Source organism: Plasmodium malariae (assembly GCF_900090045.1).
Source record: "Plasmodium malariae genome assembly, chromosome: 14".
NCBI lineage: Eukaryota > Apicomplexa > Aconoidasida > Haemosporida > Plasmodiidae > Plasmodium > Plasmodium malariae.
This window is the reverse complement of record NC_041788.1, coordinates 940,501-963,719: the sequence shown is the minus strand read 5'-3', so window position 1 is coordinate 963,719 and position 23,219 is coordinate 940,501. Positions and strand designations below refer to the sequence as shown.

The window sequence follows — 23,219 nt, the reverse complement described above, 5'->3', positions numbered from 1 at the left end:
AAAAAAAAAAAAGCTACAGTAAAACGAGGGGAAAATGAAATAAATACGATAAAAAAAAAAAAAAAAAAAGGAAGAAAAAACTGATTTAAAAAAAGTTGCCAAAGAATGCTAGAAAAAGAGCCAATGAAATTTAAGAAAAATAGCCAATAGAAGCGGAAGTAGATGGCAGCAAAAAACATAAAATTTAAACTTAGAAAAAGAATAATTGCTGAATAAGTACGAGTTACGGAAAATTATAGATCGTAACGCTTAATGATACTATCACCTTGTAGTATAATCCGATTTCTACCGTTCTGATGAAGATAATTAGGCCTTCTTCCTCCCCCTTTTTTATTTTTTCATCTTATAATTTTGAAACTTTTAAAAAATTTATCAACGATTTGTACAGAGCATTATGGAAGGAACAACAAAACTCTCTACTTCATACTTCCTGCAAAAAAGAAGAAGCAAAGGTATTAAATAAATATGAGGCAGTTATAAAATAATAGGTGATAGGAATGCACGTAAGAGATCATCCAAACATTCTAATATTGAAATGTTCATATGTTAAAATAGTGAAGTATCTCTTTTGCAGAAGGAATGTGCGAACAAATTCTTTTATATATTGGGCAAAAATTTAGAAATCGTCCTTTTTTTTTTTTTTTTTTTTTTCGCATTCATATAATAAAATGTAGAATCAAAAAGTTAAGAAAGCAAATGCATATATTGGAGAAGAGAGATAAATATAAAAATGAAGAAGTAGGAAAATTGAAAATATTGGAACAATTGAAAGAATAACGAATAGTTACTTCTTATTTTTGTCATCAAGGATGCTAAAGCTGAGTATAGCAAAATGCGAGTTATTATATGTGCAGGGGGAAAAATCATTTATTTGACTCATTTTTGATAAGCTTTTTGAATAGTCATTCATTTGTTCATAGGATAAAGACTTTTTCTTTGTTGCAAAAGGATCCCTCTCCTCATTGTCATTAGAAGGATTTGACTCTTTTTTAGAATAATAAGATTGCTCTTGTGTATATTTTTGAACACCTTGGTTATGGGTATTTCGGCTTTGTGTATTTCCGTTTTGCACATTTTGCAACTGTCCAACATTTTCTAATGTGCTTATCAACTGGATTTCTAGACATTTTCTAAAAAATTTTGATTTTGACCAGGAAAATTTTTTGTGTAATTTATTTTTATTTATAACGACAATTTTTAAATTATAATCCTTTGAGTTTTTTTCAAAGGAATATTTAATTTTATCTTTTTCGGTAAAGTGAGCTTTGATTAAAGGACTCTGATAATAAATGTTGATAATTACGTGTTTTGAAAAAAGACCTTTTTTATTTATTATCGTTATTCTGAAAAAGAATAAATTATTTAAAATATTTCTTTTTAATATATCTCCACATATATTACATAAAATTTTTTTTTTTTTATGTACACAGAATATGTTATCTTTATATGATTCATTTGACATATTATTAAGTATAGTGAACTTGTCTGATATCAACATATCATTCTTTTTTATATTGAAAATTTCATTGTATAATTTTGTATGGATTAACATGTTATCCTTAACATAATTACTAGCGTTAGCACAACCCTCGCTGATTAAGTAAAAATTTTCTTCTCTATTTTCCAGCAAACAGTGCAAATTTAAGAAGCCCAATTTTTCTTTCCTGCCCTCTCCACCATTATTGCTGCTGCTGCAATTACTATCATTGATATTACTACTGCAATTGCTATTATTGCTAGTACTGCTATTATTAATAATACTATTGCTGTTATTGCTATTATTGCAATAATTACTGTAGCAATTGCTGTTATTGCTATCATTGCAATAATTACTGTGGCAATTGCTGTTATTAGTATTACCTTTGCTACTATTACCAACGGAATTGTTAGCTCTCCTTTCACAGTTTAGAAATCCATTTAAGCAATCTTCCTCTATTTGTGCTAAATGTATATGTTCATCCTCTTCTTTTTTTACACAATATTCCCCTAAGCTGAAGTGTGAACGTTTATCTGATTCTTCCTCGTACAGTGGAGGATTAGAAGTTTTTGGTTGATTTATTTTTTCCTGATTCAAGGAGCTGCTACCTTTTTTATGTTTTCTAAGAAATATAGGGCTTATATTGCAATCTTCGCATTTATTATTTAAATTTATATCCTCCACTTCATTGTATTTCAAAGATAAATTATTATGACTTATTCTGCTAACTATTTTGCGGTTCATTATTTTATTTTTTGCACTGTAATTTTTACCCATTTCAACAATAGTGCCGTTACTTCTTCTCAAGGAGTCCTTCACGGAATGATCAATAAATTTGTTCGATTCATGGTATAGTTTAGTAACAGATTGAATATTTTCATGCCGTATTTTATTGTTAATAGATATTTTTGATACACTTCTTTGTGATCCATTTCTTGAGTTATTTTTGTCTTTTTTTTTTATTTTATTTATGAGCATGTTGGGATTTTCTGTACATTTTTTTGTTATAATACCTGATTTGTTCAGAGCTTTTTTTTTCATGCATAATTCTGACTTATTTAATGAGAATTTATCTGCTAAAGAATATGTGGCACTATCAAATGAATCAAACTCCAAAAGGGTTGAAGAATTATTTAATATTTCATTTTTCTCTTGTCCCATGTTTTGTTTAATTTTGTTTGTAGTGATGTTACTATTTTCGCTGTCTGTGCTTCTTTTTTTTTTTTCGCACCGCAGATAATTTCCTGAATTTATATTTTTCCTAGGGTGAAATATTTTCCTCTCTGTTTTGATAAGCAACTCATTTGATAATTTAACACTGTTATCGCTGCTAAAAAAGGAGTTCTTTCCATCATATAAAGAAGCGATATTATCAACCTTTTCTGCTAGGGTGTTTTTATGAGGTGTATTTTGCACACTTTGCCCATTATGCAAACTTTTTCCATTTTGCACACTTTGCACACTCTGAGCATATTTTTCGAGCCCTATTTTTACCTCTAATTTTTTCTGGTCTTCATATTCATTTATAAAAAAAAATAAAGGGTTTTCCTCATTCGTAGGAGAGGCATTATAGTAGAGGTGTTTCCTTGAAAAATGACAAACAGGAGCACTATTTTTAGGTGAAATGCAGCAAAAATCTTTTTTATTTTCAGTATAGTCTTTTCCTTTACAGTTGATAGTAGTGTTATCCAATGTAACGTTATAATTACACAGAGAATTTTCAATAAGGGAAAGTAATTTTAACTTAAATATTTTACTACCATTAAAACTAGACGGGATAAAATATTTAACGCTTTTTTTAAATGGTATACCTTTTTTTTCTTTTTTTGTAATTTTTTTGTCCTTTTTTTTTTTCCTCTTTTCCAAGTATAATATTATATTAAATTCATCATCAGTAAAGCTGGAATTACCCAAGGAATATACGTCCTGCGGTTTATAACTGATATTTCTTTTATGCAATTCTTCCTCAATAATTTTATTCAGCTCATTCTTTTTTATTTCTTGCAATTTTTCTTTTTCACTTTCAGTTAATGGATTGAGAGATATTGCATTTAAATTAGCATCTTCTAATATTTTCATATTAATTATTTTTTCCTTGAGAGATAATTTTTTTTGCGCTTCATTTATAACATTGTTAAAGCTGTTAATAACTATACTGTGTTTGTTGTTTAGCGGAAATTTGTTGTTATTATTATTAATATCGTTTGTGTTGCATTTAAGTGTTTTCTGTTTAAGCGCTTTGTGTTTATGTCCATGAGTAGAATGACGAAGGATCATAATACTAGCGCCCTCTTTTTGAGTTTTAACCGTATCATTTGTCTTTTCCAACTGGTGCGTCATTTTATATGTTATGTTGTTCTGTTGATTTAGTTCTTCGCATAGAAGTGATATATCTTTATATGAAAATTTTGAAAGATCGTTTAAGTTACTCTTTTCGTTCTCATCTTTGTCATTATCGTCATCCTTTTCTTCGTCTTCCTCTTCTTCTTCCTCTTTCTCCCCCTCCTCATTATAAAAATGGTAGTATTCATCGCCGAAGTATATTTCATTTTCATCATCCGTAAGGTTGACCTCTACTTTTGGTTTCTCCTCATATTTAGCGCGTACTTGTTTAATTATATCTGCGCTTATATCAGTTTTGTATATCTTCGCACAGTACTCTCTTTTTCCGTTAAGAGTAGTTTTATTCTCGGAGTAATTATTATTTTGTTGTTCCTCTATTTTTCCATTTTGTCTTTTTTTTGGCATTAAATAGTTCATACGATAATTGGATTTTTTCCTTTCGAATATCTTGGAAAACATTGTTTTTATTTTTCTGAGACTTATTTTTTCTTTAATATCTTTAACAAAAAATAGACTGTCTTTTTTGTAGGTAACGCCCCCTTGTGATATATCATTGTTTTGCCTACTCAAATTTATTCGCAAACGATTTGAAGAATCATTAATATTTATATATAATGATTTATGGGCATCTAAAAATATGTATCCTAATTCTTTGGAGGACCATAATAAGGTAATGTTACTATTTAAATTGTGATATATTTCTCTGGTCGATTTTGTTAACTTTTTGCTTATTTTTGTAGATGCGAATGTTATAATTTTTTGAAAATTCTTTCCATCATTTGTGTTTTTATTCGATATATTGTAAACATCACAGTTAAGAGCAAAATTGTTTCTAATATTGGACATTGGAAAAGACATGTTAGACGTTAGTGAATACAAATTTTTGATAGTTTCATTATTATTATTGTTATTATTACTATTATTATTATTGTTATTATTACTACTATTATTACTATTATTGTTACTATTATTGTTACTATTATTATTACTATTGCTAATTCTACTACTATTATCAGTAATATCATAATTTAGCGAAATGATATTTGAGTTAATGTAACAAAATGTGTCCTTGTGATCAGGATTAACGTTTACAAATTTTTCGTATCCTTTATTATTTATATGTATATTTAATGAGCTTCCAGAAATTGTGTAGTCATAATTTTTAAAAAGCTTTTTTTTTCTAAGAAAAAATAGGTTTAGTACTAGAGTAGCATTCTTGTTAGTGCCACGCTCTAGGTGAGCATCATTTAGCATGAATATGAATTTTAAGCAGCAGGTTTTTTCCTTGTTGCTTTTGCTCACGCCCGATGATGCGTTTTCCCTGCGTGCTCCGTCCGCTTCATCCGCTGTGCCCGATCCGCCTGATATACCAGATCCACTTCCTATACCCTTTTTTCTTGAATGTACACGTTTCGCATTTTTCGAATTTATTCTATTATTTATGGTGCCAAAAATTTTTTGGCGTGCACCTTTAGCACTATTAAAATTGTTAGCTAGCGATAAATTTCGTGTACTATGAAAAATATTTTTTTTTCTTCGAGGTAATTTTTTAAATATGGATATGTTTTGAAAATAAGCTAATCTTTTAAAGAAATAACTTTTCTTATCTGTATTTCTACCTACTTCACTGGCTTCACTTTTATTCTGTTTGTATGTAGAGGATGTTACCAATTGGTTATCCCAGGAAGGAGCTTGCGTTTTGTTTGTATTATTCTGCACATTAATAGCTATGCTATTCGGTATGATATTTTCCCCGTTATTTCGCGCCTCACTTGCTTCATCACTAGTTGCACCACTGTATGGACGTTTTCCCTTGTGATTGATATCGAAAAGAGCAATTTCTTTACTCTTTGAATATATTGGCACATCAATAGATAAGTGCCGTAATAGTTCTTTTTCATTATGTAATAATAAGTCATCACCTGGAATGTTAAAGTCTATTCTATTGCTACTTATTTGTTCTAATTTGTTCCTCTCATTTTTTCCTAAAACTGTTTTTTCATCTTGTATTTCTTGCATTTTGGTTAATTTAAATTTACTTTTTTTTTCCCCTTTGCTGTCATACTTAAGCATTGTTTCATTAGTTGTCTGTTTGGTCTTAATTGTAAATTCCTTTTTTTCGTATTTTTGTTCGCCTATTATTTCTCCCATTTTTTCGCCTATTATTTCTCCTATTTTTTCGCCTTTTATTTCTCCCATTTTTTCGCCTATTATTTCTCCTATTTTTTCGCCTTTTATTTCTCCCATTTTTCGCCTTTTATTTCTCCCATTTTTTCGCCTTTTATTTCTCCCATTTTTTCGCCTTTTATTTCTCCCATTTTTTCGCCTTTTATTTCTCCTATTTTTTCGCCTTTTTCATCGCATTCTCTATTCTTACCAGAATGATGTTTGATAAAGAACTTTTTACCACCAGAATTTTTTTGTCTATTACTTTTTCCACTATAATTAATGTGTCCATCTGTATAATATCTACATGGTGTTTTAATCTCTTTCAAGACAGCCTTTTCATTTAGCATGTTTAATACGCTCTGTTTTGTATGATCTTTAAAATGTACAATATTTGAATTAACAATATTTAATATAGAAATGTGCTTTTTGATATATGATGAATTTTCCATTTGATTTATTTTTTTAACAGTTGAAAAAATATTTTTCATAATTCTTCTTACCGCATTAAAAATAATTTTACTATATATGTATTCCTTTCCCCAGAGGGGATTACATATTAACGTCGGTTCATCATTATTAGTAAGTATCTTGTTATCACTACTGCAATGGTTTTCTGTGTATGCATTTATCCGAACTGCACTGTTTAACCCATTTGGAATGTTCTTCACAATAACTTTGCTATTTCCATGTTTGATACAGTGATCGCAGTTATCGCACTTGTCATACTGAGCATAGTTTCCACAATACGCGGAGATATCACACTTGCCATTCTTGATATTAGCAGGGGATAGTAGGACGTATTCCTGAATGTGCAATTTAATGAACGAAACTAGGTTTATCAAAAATGCGCAGAAATTGTTTCTTAATTTGCTAATAATAGATTTTCCTGAGGGGATGACCAAGGGAACTATATTGTTTTCCGATTCACTGCTGACATAAGTGAGCACTCTTTTTTGTATAGGGAAATTTATTTTTCCAGATTTGTTCTCATTTGAAGTATTCGCCCTATTTATATTTTGAAAAGGATAACACTTTTTAGTGTTGTCAAAAGAGGTGTTCCTAATATGTGATAGACTTTTACATAATGATAAATCTTTTTTACATCTATATTTAATTATGTTTTTTTTGTTACTCTCTTTTTGAAAAAGAAATTCTTTCCCCACACAATTTTTTGCCCCATTTTGATGATATATATTGAAGAAAATAAAAATACAGTTAACTAATTTATTTTCATTATAAGTATTTTTAGACATAACATTGTCTATGGTATTAACCATATCGATAATTTTGGCACAAGAAATATTATTTAAAAATTTTTTATAATTTTTTAAATTTATGCTATGAATTATGTGATTCATTTTTCTATGTACAATGTAGTTAGACTTAACGTTTTGTGTATATGTTCTAATAATATGAGAATTAAAACAAATATGTCTCAATCGAAGTAGTCTACACATAATAAATATTTGCTGTATTTTGCTAATTTGATTATGAATAGAAACATTAGATTTTATAATTCTATCGTTTATATAGATGGGAAAATATTTGCTTATTCTGTCTAACTTCTTCTCCTCAAACATTTGAACTATTTGTATAATATTGTTAATAGGTAAATAGAGAATAATAGTTGCAGTTTTTTTATCATCATTATTATGTATAGCAGTATTAATAATATTTTGTATTTTATTAGAATATAATAATAGCTTACAAAAATGAAGGTAATCTCGACCTTTCAACATATTTAAAATAAGGCATACATTTTTATCATCCATTTGGTTAATTAACTTTTGGTTTTTTCTTTCCCACTTTTTACATGTATTTTTCGTATAATTTTTCTCAAGTATTGAACGTATTATTATTATTATTTTTTTTTTTTCTGGCATCTTATGCAAAATGTAATTTAACTTTTTACGTGATAGAACATACAAACAAGGCACTGTCTTTTTTTTAGAAAAGGATATAAAGAATACTACTAATAATTTTAGTGATATATCATTTATAATTTTTTTTAAAAACTTTGTTGGTAATTTCTGGACAATTAATTTAAATTTATCAACAGATATGTGGTAATTAATATACAAAACAATTTTGGTTAATTTACAACATTCTTTTAGTAAAATTCCTATACATTTCATATTCAGATGAGTCATTATTTCGATTATTTCATGTGCACTAAAAGATGTGTACAACTGGACAGAAAAATTGAAAGAAGCAGAATTTACATTAATCGAATCTGCAATTTTTTTGGGGGGCAAACTTTTCAAAATTTTTATCGATTTGTATATGGGTAAATCAGTTATAAGTCTGTTAACTGTTTTTATACACAAATTGTTTGTTAAAAGATCCAAGCTATTTGAAGATAAGGAATTATGAATAATACATAATTTTTCATAAGTAATATTATTAGATAGAGGACTAATTATCTCTATAGGTATGCATTCTACAATATAATAGAATTTACACAAAGGTATTACATTTATTAATTTTATAATATTTTTAACATTCATCTGGCTAAATATATGTGTTAATTTGTGTTGAGGTAAATGCAATAAAATACTTATCGATGTATTTAAAGAAACGTTATTCACAATTTCTGTTATTTTATTTTCGTCAAATAGTAATATAAAACTTTTATAGTTATCTACATTTAACAATTTTATCATTTTATCAATTTTTTTTATAGACAATAAATAAAAGTATTTTACTATTTCATAATTTTCATTAAAAGGAAGAGACAAATAAACCAATTTTTCTTCGCTTAAATTTTCTAATATTTCACATATTTCTTTTATGTTATTTTTCATACAAATTAATAATTTTTTAAATCCATCAGCTGATATGTCCTCTATATCTGATATAAACTTTTGGTCATCTGGGAACTTACCTCTATCTTGATTTTCACCATATGATATATTTTTACTAACGGGCTCGATAATTGGATCCTGCGTTACATTTTTGCGTCTTCTCCCATAGGGATTTCCTCTATGGGTGCGGCTATTATGATTCCCGTTACTTCTATTACCACTTGCTCTGCAACTATTTCCCCCTGTTATGCTACTACTTCCATTTCCCCGTGCTATGCTACTACTTCCATTTCCCCCTGCTATACCGCTACTTCCATTTTCCCCTGCTATACCGCTACTTCCATTTTCCCCTGCACTACTACTACTTCTGTTTCCTCCCTTGTGATGAGTCCCTTCAACCTTTCCACCCCCTTCTGTTTCTGGATCCCTCCCTTCTTTGTCCTCTGTATTAGAAGTAATATTTGCAAAAGCGTCTGCTCTTATAGCACACACTTTGTTTTGCGATTTTTCAAAAATTAAATTTTTTTGTTTCCCCTCCTGTTCGTATTTTAGTATTACGTGAACATAATTCATATCGTCACAACTAGTAGCACGATCAGAACTGCTCTTATAAGTAGTAGTATTTTCCTTTTCTACGATTTTATATTCCTGAACTGGCATCTCATCTATGATGCTCTTTACCCTGTTTACATTAGATGCATATTCTTCTTCACATTTTAAAACAGTAGAATCACTTTCACCGTGTAATCTTTTTTTCTGAACATTTCTGGAACGTTTGTCGTTCTCTCTTAATCTGTCCGTTTGCAGAAAATGTTTCTTTGTGCTTATCGTTGTAGCTATGCATGTAGCACAGTTATTTTTCTGCGCTTTGAAAAATTCTGTCTTTTTTTGGGTACTCAAATTGAAATGGTTGCTTGGGTAGCTTGTGCTTCCTGGGCTGCTTGAGTTACTTTTACAATTTTCAGCTGTTCTCACAATTTCTTTTGAAATATTTACTACATTCCCTTTTTCATTGCCGCGGTCATCGTGTACACAAGTGAAGCCATCAGTTCTCTCTATGCATATATCACTACTACAGCGACTACTACTACGACTGTGATTACCTCTACCACTAATACCATTATTACTACTGCTACCACCACTATCGTTAATCCTAGTAGTACCATTTTTGTTCTCATTGGGGCTGGTATAGCCTGAATAAGCATTCTCTTTCCTAGAGCATAACTCCATTTTTATTTTTTCCACATGGCATGCAACTATTGAATCCTCGTAGCCTGCTTGTTCATAATACCTTATACTTTCTTCACTGGTATCTATCTGAATAAGTTTCATCAGGTTATCATTCTGCATAACAAAATTTATGTTTTTATAACTCTTTTTTAATTTCCTTCTTTTTGTAATTTTTGTATTATTTTTAAAAATTTTATAATTTTTTTTTTTTTTTTCTTGAGATTTCCTTTTGTAATATAATTTTATTTTTTTACGTTTACGTGTTATTTTACATTTTTTTCTTCTTTTTTTAAATAGTGAACTTTTATCTTCTAAAAGAATTTCGCTCCTTTCAGTACTCATTTGAAAATAAAAAAGGGATGCTTAAGAAAAGCATAAAAGGTTGTCTATGTATGTATGTTTAATGATGGTAAGTCTGTGTGAATAGATGAGCAAAAGTTAAGATGTCAGTTCGGGGGAAATGAGCATATATATAAAACAAAAGAACAGCAACACTACAGATATATAAACATATGTTCACATATGCGCATATATGTACCTCTATATATATTAATACATTTTAAAAAGCATGTATGCTTAAAAAGTGAAGAGTAGTTTTTTTTTTTTTTTTTTTTAAAGAAGGCATAAAAGTGGAAAAAATTTTAAATGAAGAATATAAAAGCATTTTACACTAAGCGATTTGCGTTACATACATATAGTAAGATAACACTATCTACTTATTTTTTCAACTTTTCGTATATTATAAAAGCGTTTAAATAGGAGCACATTAAAATAGGGACAAATTTATACAGTAACAAATTTATACAGTAACAAATTTATGCAGTAACACATTTATGAAGTAACAAATTTATGAAGTAACAAATTTATATAGTGCCAAATGTCATTATTAAATATTTCAGTTTCTACTTTTTAAGCCCCAGATTAAGCAAATGTTGAACAAGTGTAATACATGCAACCCGTGTTAAACGTATACAACGTACGCACAATCCGTTCAGGGAGAATGGGAAATAAAATGAAAAATAGAGCAAAATGAAATAAAACTGAGAAATATAAAACAAAATGAAACAAAAAAGAGAGAAAAAAAAAAAAAACAACATAGAGCAAAATGAAAGAAAATAGAGTAAAATAAAATAAAATTGAGCAAAATAAGATACCGTAAAATACAATAAAGCAAAATAAAATATTCAGATCTTCCTTAACAGAATAATTCTTGCAGTGACAAGTATCAACTTGAATATACGTACATAAATTTACCTATATATACATGTACACACGTGTACATATTTATGTATACATGTAGAAGATGCCAATGTGAAGAAAAAGAAAAGAAAAAAAGAAGTGTGAGCTGTTTAAAATATGATTTTTAAAAAAAATTATTTCGAAGAACAAAATTAAATAGCTTTTATTTTTTTTTTTTTTTTCTTTTCCCAGCTATGCAATAACTTGCAAAATTTTTAAGTAAAATATGGGTTTTCATTTTTAACATTATTTTTACTTCATTTTGTTTCTTTTCCTCAGTAATAAAATTCCAGTTTCCAAACAATGCGTTTGCTTAGATAGTTGTAATGTGCACATAAACGAATTATGTACATATGGAATGTGTATAACACAAATACAAAACAAACATGCAAACATACGAGTGTGCTGACACATTTACATTTCCTCTATTTGCACTAGATTAGGAAAAAAGATCCAAAAAAATTAGAGGCCAAGCACAAAGAAATTCAGGAAAGAAAAATGATATTATGGAATAAAAAAAAATTCTACATTAAAAGAAAAAAAAAAAAAAAAAAAAATATATATATATATAGTTAATATGCCAGAAAATGCATGCAGAAATACAGATTTACTTATTTTAGCACTTACTGTATTTATTCTGCAGTACTTCAAATAAAAGCAGTAAATAAAATTTTTTCTTTTTTTTATAAAAATTATTTCCATATTGTATATATATGAGTATGTGTATGCGCATTAATTCTACTTATAGCTTCTATTATGTTCCCATTAAAAGTGGGGATGCGGAATTTTACATTTTTCTGGTGAAGAAGAAAGAGGGGTCTGCACGAATTAATAATCTACTTGTACGACCAAAACGCATAGATGCTAAAATTTAAGAAATAAATCGTTCGTATACTGCTTTAGCTGCGCTGTCTTTTGCGAGTAATGTGTACATATGTACATATATACATATATATATATATATACATATATGTATATGTGTATTTTTTTTTTTTTTTTGGCACTTATGGAGGAAAAGTATTTGAATTGTTTTTTTTCTTTTCTTTTCTTTTCTTTTCTTTTTTTTTTTTTTTCATTTCTATTTAATTTCATAACTGCTTACAGTACGAATGTTACTTTTTTTAATTGATGAATAGGAACTTATTCCCATATCATAAATGTGTAAGACGGATCTATTACAATTTTATTACTACACACATTACGGAATAATTAAAAAAAAAAAAAATTGAACATTCGAAATGTTAAAATTATACAATTTGCACTTGTAAATTTTTACTGGGGTAAAAGAGCACAAAAATGAGAAACTTCTATGAACTTGTTAAAAAAAAAAAAAAAAACATTCTACTTGAAGTATGCAAAAAAATTAAAATTAATTGCTCTATCCTTTTGAGTGCCTTATGGAAATAGTATATTCCAAAAAACTTATCGCAAAATTCCTATGAGGGAAGTAAAAAAAAAAAAAAAATGTTAAAAGGCCCATTTGAATCGAGAACACTACTTTTCAGTGAATATCACATAAGAAGACCAGAAGTGTATTGTGCCTTTCATATTCTTTTAAAAGGGCTAAAAATAAAAATATACACAAATGCGTATATATGTATATATGTATTATGATGTGTATATGTGTATATAAATATATATATATATATATGTTTATGTGCATACGTTATCCTTAATATCTGTTATCAAAAAGTATTACAAATTCTTGCGAACGTTTCTCTTTAATTTTGTTTATTTCTTATATTTTTGCAAAACATCAAATTCGCAAAAGTATGTTTATGTTGAAGGTATGGCAGTTTTGTACATACAGTTATGTAATTTTTTCCATTGTTTTTAAGCTACATATATACATATATACATATACACATATACATATATACACATATACACATATATATATACACATATATACATATACATATACACATATACATATATACACATATACACATATATATATACACATATATACATATACATATATATATATATACATATATATATATATCTATATGTATATATGTATATATGTGTAAAGTAATATTTTAAAGCACGCATTCATTCGTTAAAAAAAAAAACAAAATAAAATAATACAAAACAAAATAAAATAATACAAAACAAAATAAAATAATACAAAACAAAATAAAATAATACAAAACAAAATAAAATAATACAAAATAAAACAAAATGAAACAAAATGAAACAAAACAAAAGCAATGTAAAATAAATTAACGTAAAAAATTCAAGCATTTCAACGTACTTTATATATATATACATATACGAGTATTATGTATGTGTATATAAGGACAGAATTAAAATTTTCCATTTGCCATAATTGCCTATGTTACAAGTTACTATTTTGAATATACTTGGGCGTTCTTTGTGATTTTAAAATTCATAGCTAAAGCTTTCCTTAACTTGTTTCATTAAATTTTCCCATTTTGCTATTTCTTTTTTATCCAGTTTTTTTTTTTTTTTTTTTTTTTCAAGAACGTTTAAATATTTTACTCTCTAAGTGTTATTGATGTAGTGTATGTATTTATCACTCCTCTGATCTATAGCAGAAAAAATTAATATTTTTTACGAAATACAGTTAGAAATACTCAAGAAAGGTAAAAACTTTCTCCCATTACATACTTTTAAATTAAAAGAGAAAATGGAAAAAGGCTTGTATTGACATTAGTACTCATTATATTTTATTCAGCTTGTCGCGAATTATTTTGTACGTAAAATGAAAACGTGCATTAGATATTATTATATAAGTTACTGAAAAAAAAAAAAAAAAAAAAAAACAAGAAAGTAAAGAAGTAAAGAAGTAAAAAAGTATAGAAGTATAGAAGTAAAGAAAAGAAAGAAAAAGAAGCAAATTTTTTTTCCCCATTAAATTATAGAAAAGTAATAGCAGTAAAAATTAAAAATCACATTACACTATGTTCACATTATAATATACGTTTACACAAATTATTTACAATTATATTAAGCGCTAATATAATTAACAGAAAAAGAAGGAGGTATTTTTAATACTTCCATGTGATACATAAAAAAATAAAAAAAAAAATTTTACAATTCACTCCAAGTCTATATTGCAGTTCAGTCCGAATTTATGTTACCATTTACTCTGCATATATATTACAATTCATTCTGCATATGTATTACAATTCATTCTGCATATGTATTACAATTCATTCTGCATATGTATTACAATTCATTCTGCATATGTATGAGATTTTTAAGTATTCTCCATTTTACAAAATATAGAATAATTAAAATAAAAAGGCCCTCAATTGAATTGTGTATACATTTTAAATTTATTATGAAATGTAACAATTTGAAATAGTAAACAAAAAATAGGAATAGAAAGAAAGATGCAAATATTAGTAAAAACGTTAACTGGAAAAAGACAGTCATTTAATTTCGAACCCTCAAGTACTGTTTATCAAATAAAGATGGCTATTGAGGAAAGAGAAGGAATAGATGCGAAACAAATAAGGCTTATTTATTCAGGTTTTGCTATGTTTGCTATGTTTGCTAAGTTGGCGATGTATGCTATATTTGTTATACGTATTATATCTGTTTTCTTTTTATTTTTCCATTTTTCGCCTTTGATATATATTATATTCTTGGATATCACCTCCTAAGTTCATCTCATTTTTTTATATACAAATTTACACTGACTTAATTATTTTTTCTTTATTTTTTTTTTTTTTATTTTTTTTTCAAAAGGAAAACAAATGCATGATGAGATGAAGTTAAGCGATTACAAGGTTGTACCCGGTTCAACCATTCATATGATTTTACAACTACGAGGAGGAAAATACTAATAATAAAAAAAAAAAAAAAAAAAAAGAAAAAGAAAAAGATAAAAAGAAAAAAGGGAAGAAACTTTATTTCTTAATTTTGGAGGAAGCACCTTTTCTTTCCTTCTCTTTCTTAGTTTGTATTATTTCTTAATATACATTATTTATACACACACGCTGTGCATAATTTTTTCTTTTCCTTTTTAAATGTCTTACACGTTAAAACATTTACGTAACATTTTAATTTTGTTTATTTTCCTTTTTTTTTTTTTTTTTTTTTTTGTCTTATATGAAAGCTGCTTTCGTTGCACACATAAGTATTACTTTATTATTTATTCAAAATATATTTATTCGTCATTTTGTACTCGTTGTTTATTCGATTGTTTACGCATTTATAAATTTTTACTTGTTGAATTTTTTTTTTTTAAAGTTTAAAATGTTGTAGTTGAATACCCGAAATTACTTATTGGCAAAATGGAAAGGCGCGTTACAAGTTTTTTCACATATTAAATTATATAAAAAAAAAAAAAATATGAATTAGTAGTGTGTATATAATTTTTTCCTATGAATATTTCATGCATTCATGCATTCCTTATTCTCAGTAATATACCATAAGTATTATTAATGGGTAATTTTAATACCTTTATTATGATGTTTCTTTTCCTTTTTCCTTTTTCCTTTTTCCTTTCTTTCTTTTTTTTTTTTAAATACATATATTTTTACTGATTACAACAAAAGTATAAATTTTAACACATAAAGGTTAATATTCAAAATAGGCATAAATATGCGTGAAGAAAAAAACTACTACATATAGAGAGTAATTATTTAGCTAAGAATAGAAGCTTTGGAAAAAAAAAAAAAAATTATTTCATTTTAAAAAACAAAAATTTTATGTATTACAAATTTCTTTTTTTATAAATGTGCTATACAACAGTACAATTCTGCTAAATTTTTATGTCATCTGCATATTAATCTTGTGTTATCTTCAAAATTATATGCGTGCGCATAACAAAAGCACAAATGTAAGTGTGTGTATGTGCACACATATTGTATTCATGTGTTATTCTTAAAATACATCTACATGCAAATATGCACGCGCCTTTTCCAAGTGCGTACTACCCTTTTTGTACGTAATATATGCAAATGACGTGAAGACCTATCTAATTAAAGTAAAACATTAATATACTATAAAAAAATTAAATGTACAATAAATTTCTATATTATGAGACAAAACATATTTTATTCTTAATGTGCTATTAAGTACGTTTTAAGGACACATGTATATAGCTGCGCGAATATGCATGCATGTAGGTATGTATATAACGCATGTAAATATTCACGTATGTATATACATATACATGTATACACATGATAAGATTAATTTGTACAAATTACACAATTCCTGCAAATAGACGTACAAGAACATAATATGATATACTACAATAAAAAACTACTACAATATCTTTACTTGTACGGAAACACAACATAAAGAGTCCAAAGTTTTAATTTTACGCTTTTGTTTGCCTTTTTTTTCGGGTGGTTATAATTAATTAAATTGTAAATATAGTATATATAGTATAAATGAAATATACGGTACACATGGTATGTAAAGAATATATACAGCATATATACTGTATATATTATATGAATTAATAAGCAATTAAATAACTGTTACTTTAGCACTGCGCATTCTTTTTAACACTGGATTTAACGTACGTATGTATGTATGTACATATATATAAATATATATATATATATATATAAAGACACATCCACCCGCACACTTCTATAACTGTACGCTTTGTATATAATATACTAAGGTAAGACAACTTAAAAATTGCTTTATTTTTTTGACTAGTTTTACTTTTTTTGATTAGCTTTACTCAATCGCTCCTGTTCTTGCATATACTTGGAATAAGATTCATTATTTCTAATATTATGTCTTTCACCTACAATAACAATATTTCCTAACTGAGCTAAATGAATAGATCCACCCATCATTTCCTCTGTTTCTAGTTGTGATCTTAATTCATTTAATCCTTTGGCTGTATCTTTATGTGTTTTCTTTCTCCATTCAGATAATCTTAAATCAAACACATCCTGTATAACAAATTTAATTCTTTTCGAATACATTTTCTTCCTTTGTAATTCTTTTAATCTACCAAACCAAGTATCTAATATATTTCTATACTTTTCCATCTTATCAATAAAAAATCCAGTTGAATATATAAGTTGAAGAAATGCCTCAATACAGTATTCTTTTGGATCCTCATATGCTATTAGTAAATCGTGTGCTATACTTATAACAATTGAAATAGACACAATTTGCCTTTGAAATAATTCACCTATTAATTTGACTATTCCAAATAATCTTTTTTTTTGTTTTTGTTCAACAAAACTTAACTCCTCTTCATTTTCATCATTTTTTAATTTTTCTTTCATGGTAGATTCAAATGTACTTGGTAGGTTCTCATATTCTTCCTGAATCTTTTTTAATAATGCAATTTCGAACGACGTTTTTTTCTTCATTTCGAAATTTGGCGATCTCCACTTCAGAGCCTGAAAAGGGGTACGACAAGAAGGAGCATGATTAAAAGAAGAATGATAAAAAGAAGCATGATAAAAAGAAGCATGATAAAAAGAAGCATGATAAAAAGAAGAATGATAAAAAGAATAATGATAAAAAGAAGCATGATAAAAAGAAGCATGATAAAAAGAAGCATGATAAAAAGAAGCATGATAAAAAGAAGCATAATAGAAAAAACATAACGGCGAGGGTACAACATGCTACGGAGTGAAAAACTAAAAAACGAAGGAATATTATATCAAGAAAATACACAATCTTTTTGTCTTAAGGTGCATATATATATGTAACACAAAAGTTTGCAAAATAAAAGGCCTTCATTTTGATATCTTCAATTTGCACACGTTATTATTCTGCAATTTTTCCGGCTCCTTTTATTTTGTTACATCACACCATGTAACATTACACTACGGTTTATATATTTTTCTTAATAAATGAATACAAGCACATTTCAACATACATATATATATATATACATGCTTACATACATATGTACGTAAGCATGTGTATATATTTTTCCTCGTAAGGCGCTACTACCTGACAAACATCCGCGTACATCTCTGACCAGTCATGTTCCAGGACGGCCTTATTAATAACTTGATTTACCACGGTTTGAATTTCATCAGTGTTGACACGCGAGTCCATAATTTGGCATAACTTTTCTGTTATAATAGGAAAATTTTCAACAGTTAATTTATTAAGCAAACTTTTTATTTGTCTTTCCATATATTCAAGTGGGGACATATTCTCCTTTTTTTTAAAAACATAAATAGCCTTAGCAGGTTTTTCACCTTGTTCCTTTTTTTCGTTAATCTGCAATGCTTCGTTTTTACAATCGTCCGCTTTTCTTACTTTATTATTACTACTACTATTCCTATTATTATTAATATTATTATCTGTGCCAGTTTCATTCGTTTTTTCCTCTGCTAAATTATTCTCTTCGTTTGTTCTTATATCAATTTCGCTATACGTGTTAGTCTTTTGTTCTGTAAGTTTACTATCGGTTTCAAAAGAACTTATCCCTCCTTTTTTCTGATTCAACAAAATATTACTATTGCTATAGTTACTTGCTTCCTTCCCATTTGGTTCATTTTCTTTTTTACTACTTTTAGTATTTTTATTTTTATTTTTTTTGTTTTTCTTTTTATCTCCCTGTGGTATTGCATTCACCTCAAGTAATAATGAATGCAAATTGTCTCTTTCTTTTTTGGACTTTATTTTTTTTTTATTTTTGTTATCTTGACCTTTTTTAGGAAGACTACTTAAATCCGCTTCTAGTTGATTCAGAATAACATTCTTTTTTTTAATTATTGAATTTATGTCAATGTACTTGTCTTCACCTAATTCTCCCCAATCGTCGTTATCATCTTCCTCCTCATTGTTATTGCTGTTGTTGTTATTGCTGTTGTTATTGCTGTTGTTGTTAATGATGTTACTGTTAATGATGTTACTGTTAATGATGTTACTGTTAATACTGTTATTGTTAATACAGTCATTATTAATATTGCTATTATTATTATTTGTGTTAATCAAACTTACACTATTATGGCTACTTTGGGCACTATCCCTGTTCATAAAATTTGCACTATTATTATTATTATTATAATTATTATTATTATTATTATTATTATTATTATTATTATTATTATTATTATTATTATTATTATTATTGTTATTATTATTGTTACTATTATTATTGTTACTATTATTATTATTATTAAAATTTATGTTGGTATTATCACACATCTTCATGTTTGTATTACTAAATACAGGTGTCTTGTTCATAAAATCAGAGTGATCATTAAAACTCTCATTTGTATTTACATTTGGTGAGTTGTCATATGTACTATAACTATGGCTATTTTGCTTATCAATATTTTTTATGTAATAATTATTTACACTTGTACATTCTCTTTTCATATAATTTGAACTATCATTATTATTTTTTATTCTATTCGTATTACTTGAATTACGTGATTCTCCGCTGCTTCTAAAACTAGCATTCATTTCGGAATTCATGTAATAACTTTCATCTATGTAATTATTTCCTCGTTTAACATAAGAATTATTGTTTATATCATCGTTGTTTTTGTTTCTATCTGTAAATTTATTGCTTGAATTTGTACTGTTAAAAAAATCTAACCTATTTCTATTGGATCCCTCATTATTTATATTGATGTACATGTTGCTCTGCTTATTTTGATTGTTATAATTCGTGAACACAGAATTTTGTACCTGTGATAAACCCATTTTACTATTATTATAAGAACGGCCATGATTACGGCTAATATTACTGTTTTTATTATTGTTGACATTTATACTACTGTTAGTTATATCATTTTGGTTCAAGTAACTACCGTGGTACTTGCCCGTATCCCCCTTCGCACTGACAGGTGAATCGCTTCTGTTAAAATCCTCACTTTTCATGGCATTGTTATTATCATACTTCTGTTTAAGATAAGTTTGACTACTTGTATTATTTGGTATGGTCATCTGTCCCGTGAAATGCGCATCATTGCTCTGATAGTTATTATTACTATTACTATTATTATTATTACTATTATTATTACTATTATTATCTGCTGCACCTTCCCTTTGCTCCGTAAACTTCGCTTGGGAAATATTATAATTTGTGTTCACATTAAAATCAATTGAGTTGTTTCTATTCATATTTTCATCAGTATTTGTTTTTCTGTTCCGAATATTACTTGCATTCCCATCATTTTTATAATTATGATTTTTATAATGATTCTTATAATTATTAATACTTTTCTTCTTTTCCTTATACTCTATATTATTGCTGTAATTGTTTGTACCATCATTATTTTGATTACTATTAGATTTATAAAATTTATTATTTCGATTTGAATTTTTATAAAATGGTTTATTATTCATGTTGTTGAAACTATTATTCATATTTCCGCTAGAATTATTGTAATTATTCTGACTAGTATTTTTTTGATGATTTTGATTATTCAAAATAACTTCATTATTTGTATAGTTCTCTAAATCCACATTATTCACACTGTTCGTTAGAGCACTACTACTATAATTAAAATTTTTGTTCATTCCTTTGGCATTTGATTCAATGGATTTGGAATTTTCCATACTAGAATTATTCCCCTTTGTGTTTTTACTATTACTATTGTGGTTGCTATTACTGTTGTTACTATGGCTATGTTTAAATGGCCTATTAAAATTATATTTTGAGCTATTTGATCTGCTCGGACTTTTATTGTAATTATTTTTTGTAAATTCTGTACCATTCATATTTGAGTTCATTTCATTCGTGTTATGATTATTATTGTTTCTAAAATTCGTTGAATTTCTTTCTTTTTTGAATCTCCAATTTCCTTGATCCATTGAACTATCCTTTTTATTGACAGATGAAAAGTTGTCACTTTCAATGGACTTAATTGTATTTCTAAAAGTTTGATTAGACCCGCTTCTCAATTTATTCCATTCCTTATCTACGACTTCATCATTATTATTATTATTGCTGTTGTTATTATGACTACTGTTGTTATTATTACTAGTGTTGTTATTATTACTAGTGTTGTTATTATTATTGCTGTTGTTATTATTAATGTTGTTGTTATTATTAATGTTGTTATTATTACTAGAGCTGTTATTATTATTATTACTGCTATTATTTTGACTGCTACTATTTTTATGGCTATTATTATTTGTATTCATGCTAGTAGATCCTTGCAGTTTGTACGTTTTCGACGTGTTGTTACTTTGTGCTGGCTTGTTAAATCTTTGTAAGGGGAAAAAAATATATACGATATGCACTTGTGTGTGTGTATAAATATATACATATGCATATACAAGTATGTGTTTTAAATTAAAATGACTAAATAATGACAATTAGGCTCATTCTATGGTTCGCATTTTCACACATACATTTGCACATATTTTCATTATTGTATGTACCTCTTCATATGATGACTGTTTCCTTTTTTTTTATTTACGTCTTTTGCAAAATCTTTTGCCTTAAAAGAGAAAAAATTAATGATTATATGAATATTCGTGCAAATAAACAAATGTACATTTGCACGTAATATATACATACATATATGTATATGTATATATACAACTCCAATAACGAATATAACATAACAAATATTTTATTTTTTATTATTTTTTTATATATTATTACTTCATTTACGTTTTTTTCAATATCTTGTATATTTTCCTGCTTCACATCAATACAACTCATTTTTTTTATTAATTAATTTATTTATTTATATATATATATTTTTTTTTTTTTTTATTATTTTTGGATAATTTATTTTAATAAAAAAATTCAGTAAAACATGATAAAAAAAATAATTATATAAATAATAACATTATATATTATATGTAATTCATAAATTAATTTACAAAGTACTATCCAGTGCAAAATTTTTTAAAGCATGTATATGAATTGTGAAAAAAGTGAGAATAATGATGTAAGTAATGTACAATAATAATGAAAAAATTAATTAAAAAAATAATAATAATAAATATACGTAATTATCGTGGAAAAAAAAAAAAAAAGTACTATATATATAATTATATAATATATATAAATGTAAATATATATTATATTTACCATTTACGTTTTACATAATTTATTTAAAAACTTCAAAACGCCAACAAATGCAGTTTGTGTTGATGTAATACGTAAAAATAAAAAAATTAATCATTAATCATTAATTTTTAAATAAATTTTTACTATGGAAAAGAAAAATGGGCTAAAATTTAGATAAAATGAAAAATGGATTTTCTCTTTTTTCTATTTTATTTGTTTCGTTGCAAACCAGTACTTTTTTATGGAAAAAAAGAGTACATTGAAAAATAATAAATTTGTATATACGTAAAAATATATTATATATATATATATATATATATGTATATATAAAAATATATTTATATATATATAATATTCTGTATATATATATGAATAATATGTATATTATATATGAATAATATGTATATTATATATAAATAATATGTATTTATATATATAAATATGTATATATATAAATATGTATATAAATATATATATATATATATATGTAAATGTTTAATGTTTTTTCTTTTATTAAGAGGTGTAAATATATTTAGTTCAATGTAGAATTTTTTTATATAATTTTTTTTGTTATATAAACGTATGTACTTGGAATAAAACGCCTAATCATTTTTCTAATGTATACATTATATAATTTCGGGGGAAGAAAAAAAAAAAATATATACATATAATATATATATACATATATATAATATACCCCTTTTACTATATAATTACAAATTTATTTACAATAGCAGTAAACAAATAATTTATATATTGTCCTTATAATAAAAGGTACTAAATATTTTTTTTTTATATTTTTTCACATAACTTCTGCATAAGAAAATATTGCAAAATATTGAAATGTGAAAAAGAATGCTTAAATATATGGTGTTTTCCCTTATGATAAATTAATGATGGGAAATTTTTTTCCATAATATTTTATTACAGTTGTGTTCAAACGAAAATAAAAAGATACTAAATTATATATAGGTATATATTGACATATATATATATATAT

General features: G+C 26.4%; 3 protein-coding genes across 3 annotated transcripts; 1 reads left to right on the top strand and 2 right to left on the bottom strand.

Annotated features, from left to right (window-relative positions):
• Positions 1-372: 372 nt before the first annotated feature.
• Positions 373-10,365, bottom strand: PmUG01_14029800 (conserved Plasmodium protein, unknown function; the record flags this gene model as incomplete). The annotated part of the gene is given in 3 exon segments (XM_029007851.1): positions 373-430; positions 789-6,049; positions 6,064-10,365. 3 exon segments carry the CDS (start codon positions 10,363-10,365, stop codon positions 373-375), a joined length of 9,621 nt encoding a protein of 3,206 aa, XP_028864199.1.
• Positions 10,366-14,627: 4,262 nt separating this feature from the next.
• PmUG01_14029700 (ubiquitin-like protein nedd8 homologue, putative) lies at positions 14,628-15,083 on the top strand (the record flags this gene model as incomplete). Its single annotated transcript, XM_029007850.1, has 2 exons — positions 14,628-14,766; positions 14,986-15,083. 2 exons carry the CDS (start codon positions 14,628-14,630, stop codon positions 15,081-15,083), a joined length of 237 nt encoding a protein of 78 aa, XP_028864198.1.
• Positions 15,084-16,919: 1,836 nt separating this feature from the next.
• EIF4G (eukaryotic translation initation factor 4 gamma, putative) lies at positions 16,920-21,865 on the bottom strand (the record flags this gene model as incomplete). Its single annotated transcript, XM_029007849.1, has 4 exons — positions 16,920-17,618; positions 18,181-21,403; positions 21,580-21,638; positions 21,806-21,865. 4 exons carry the CDS (start codon positions 21,863-21,865, stop codon positions 16,920-16,922), a joined length of 4,041 nt encoding a protein of 1,346 aa, XP_028864197.1.
• Between the last annotated feature and the right edge of the window lie 1,354 nt (positions 21,866-23,219).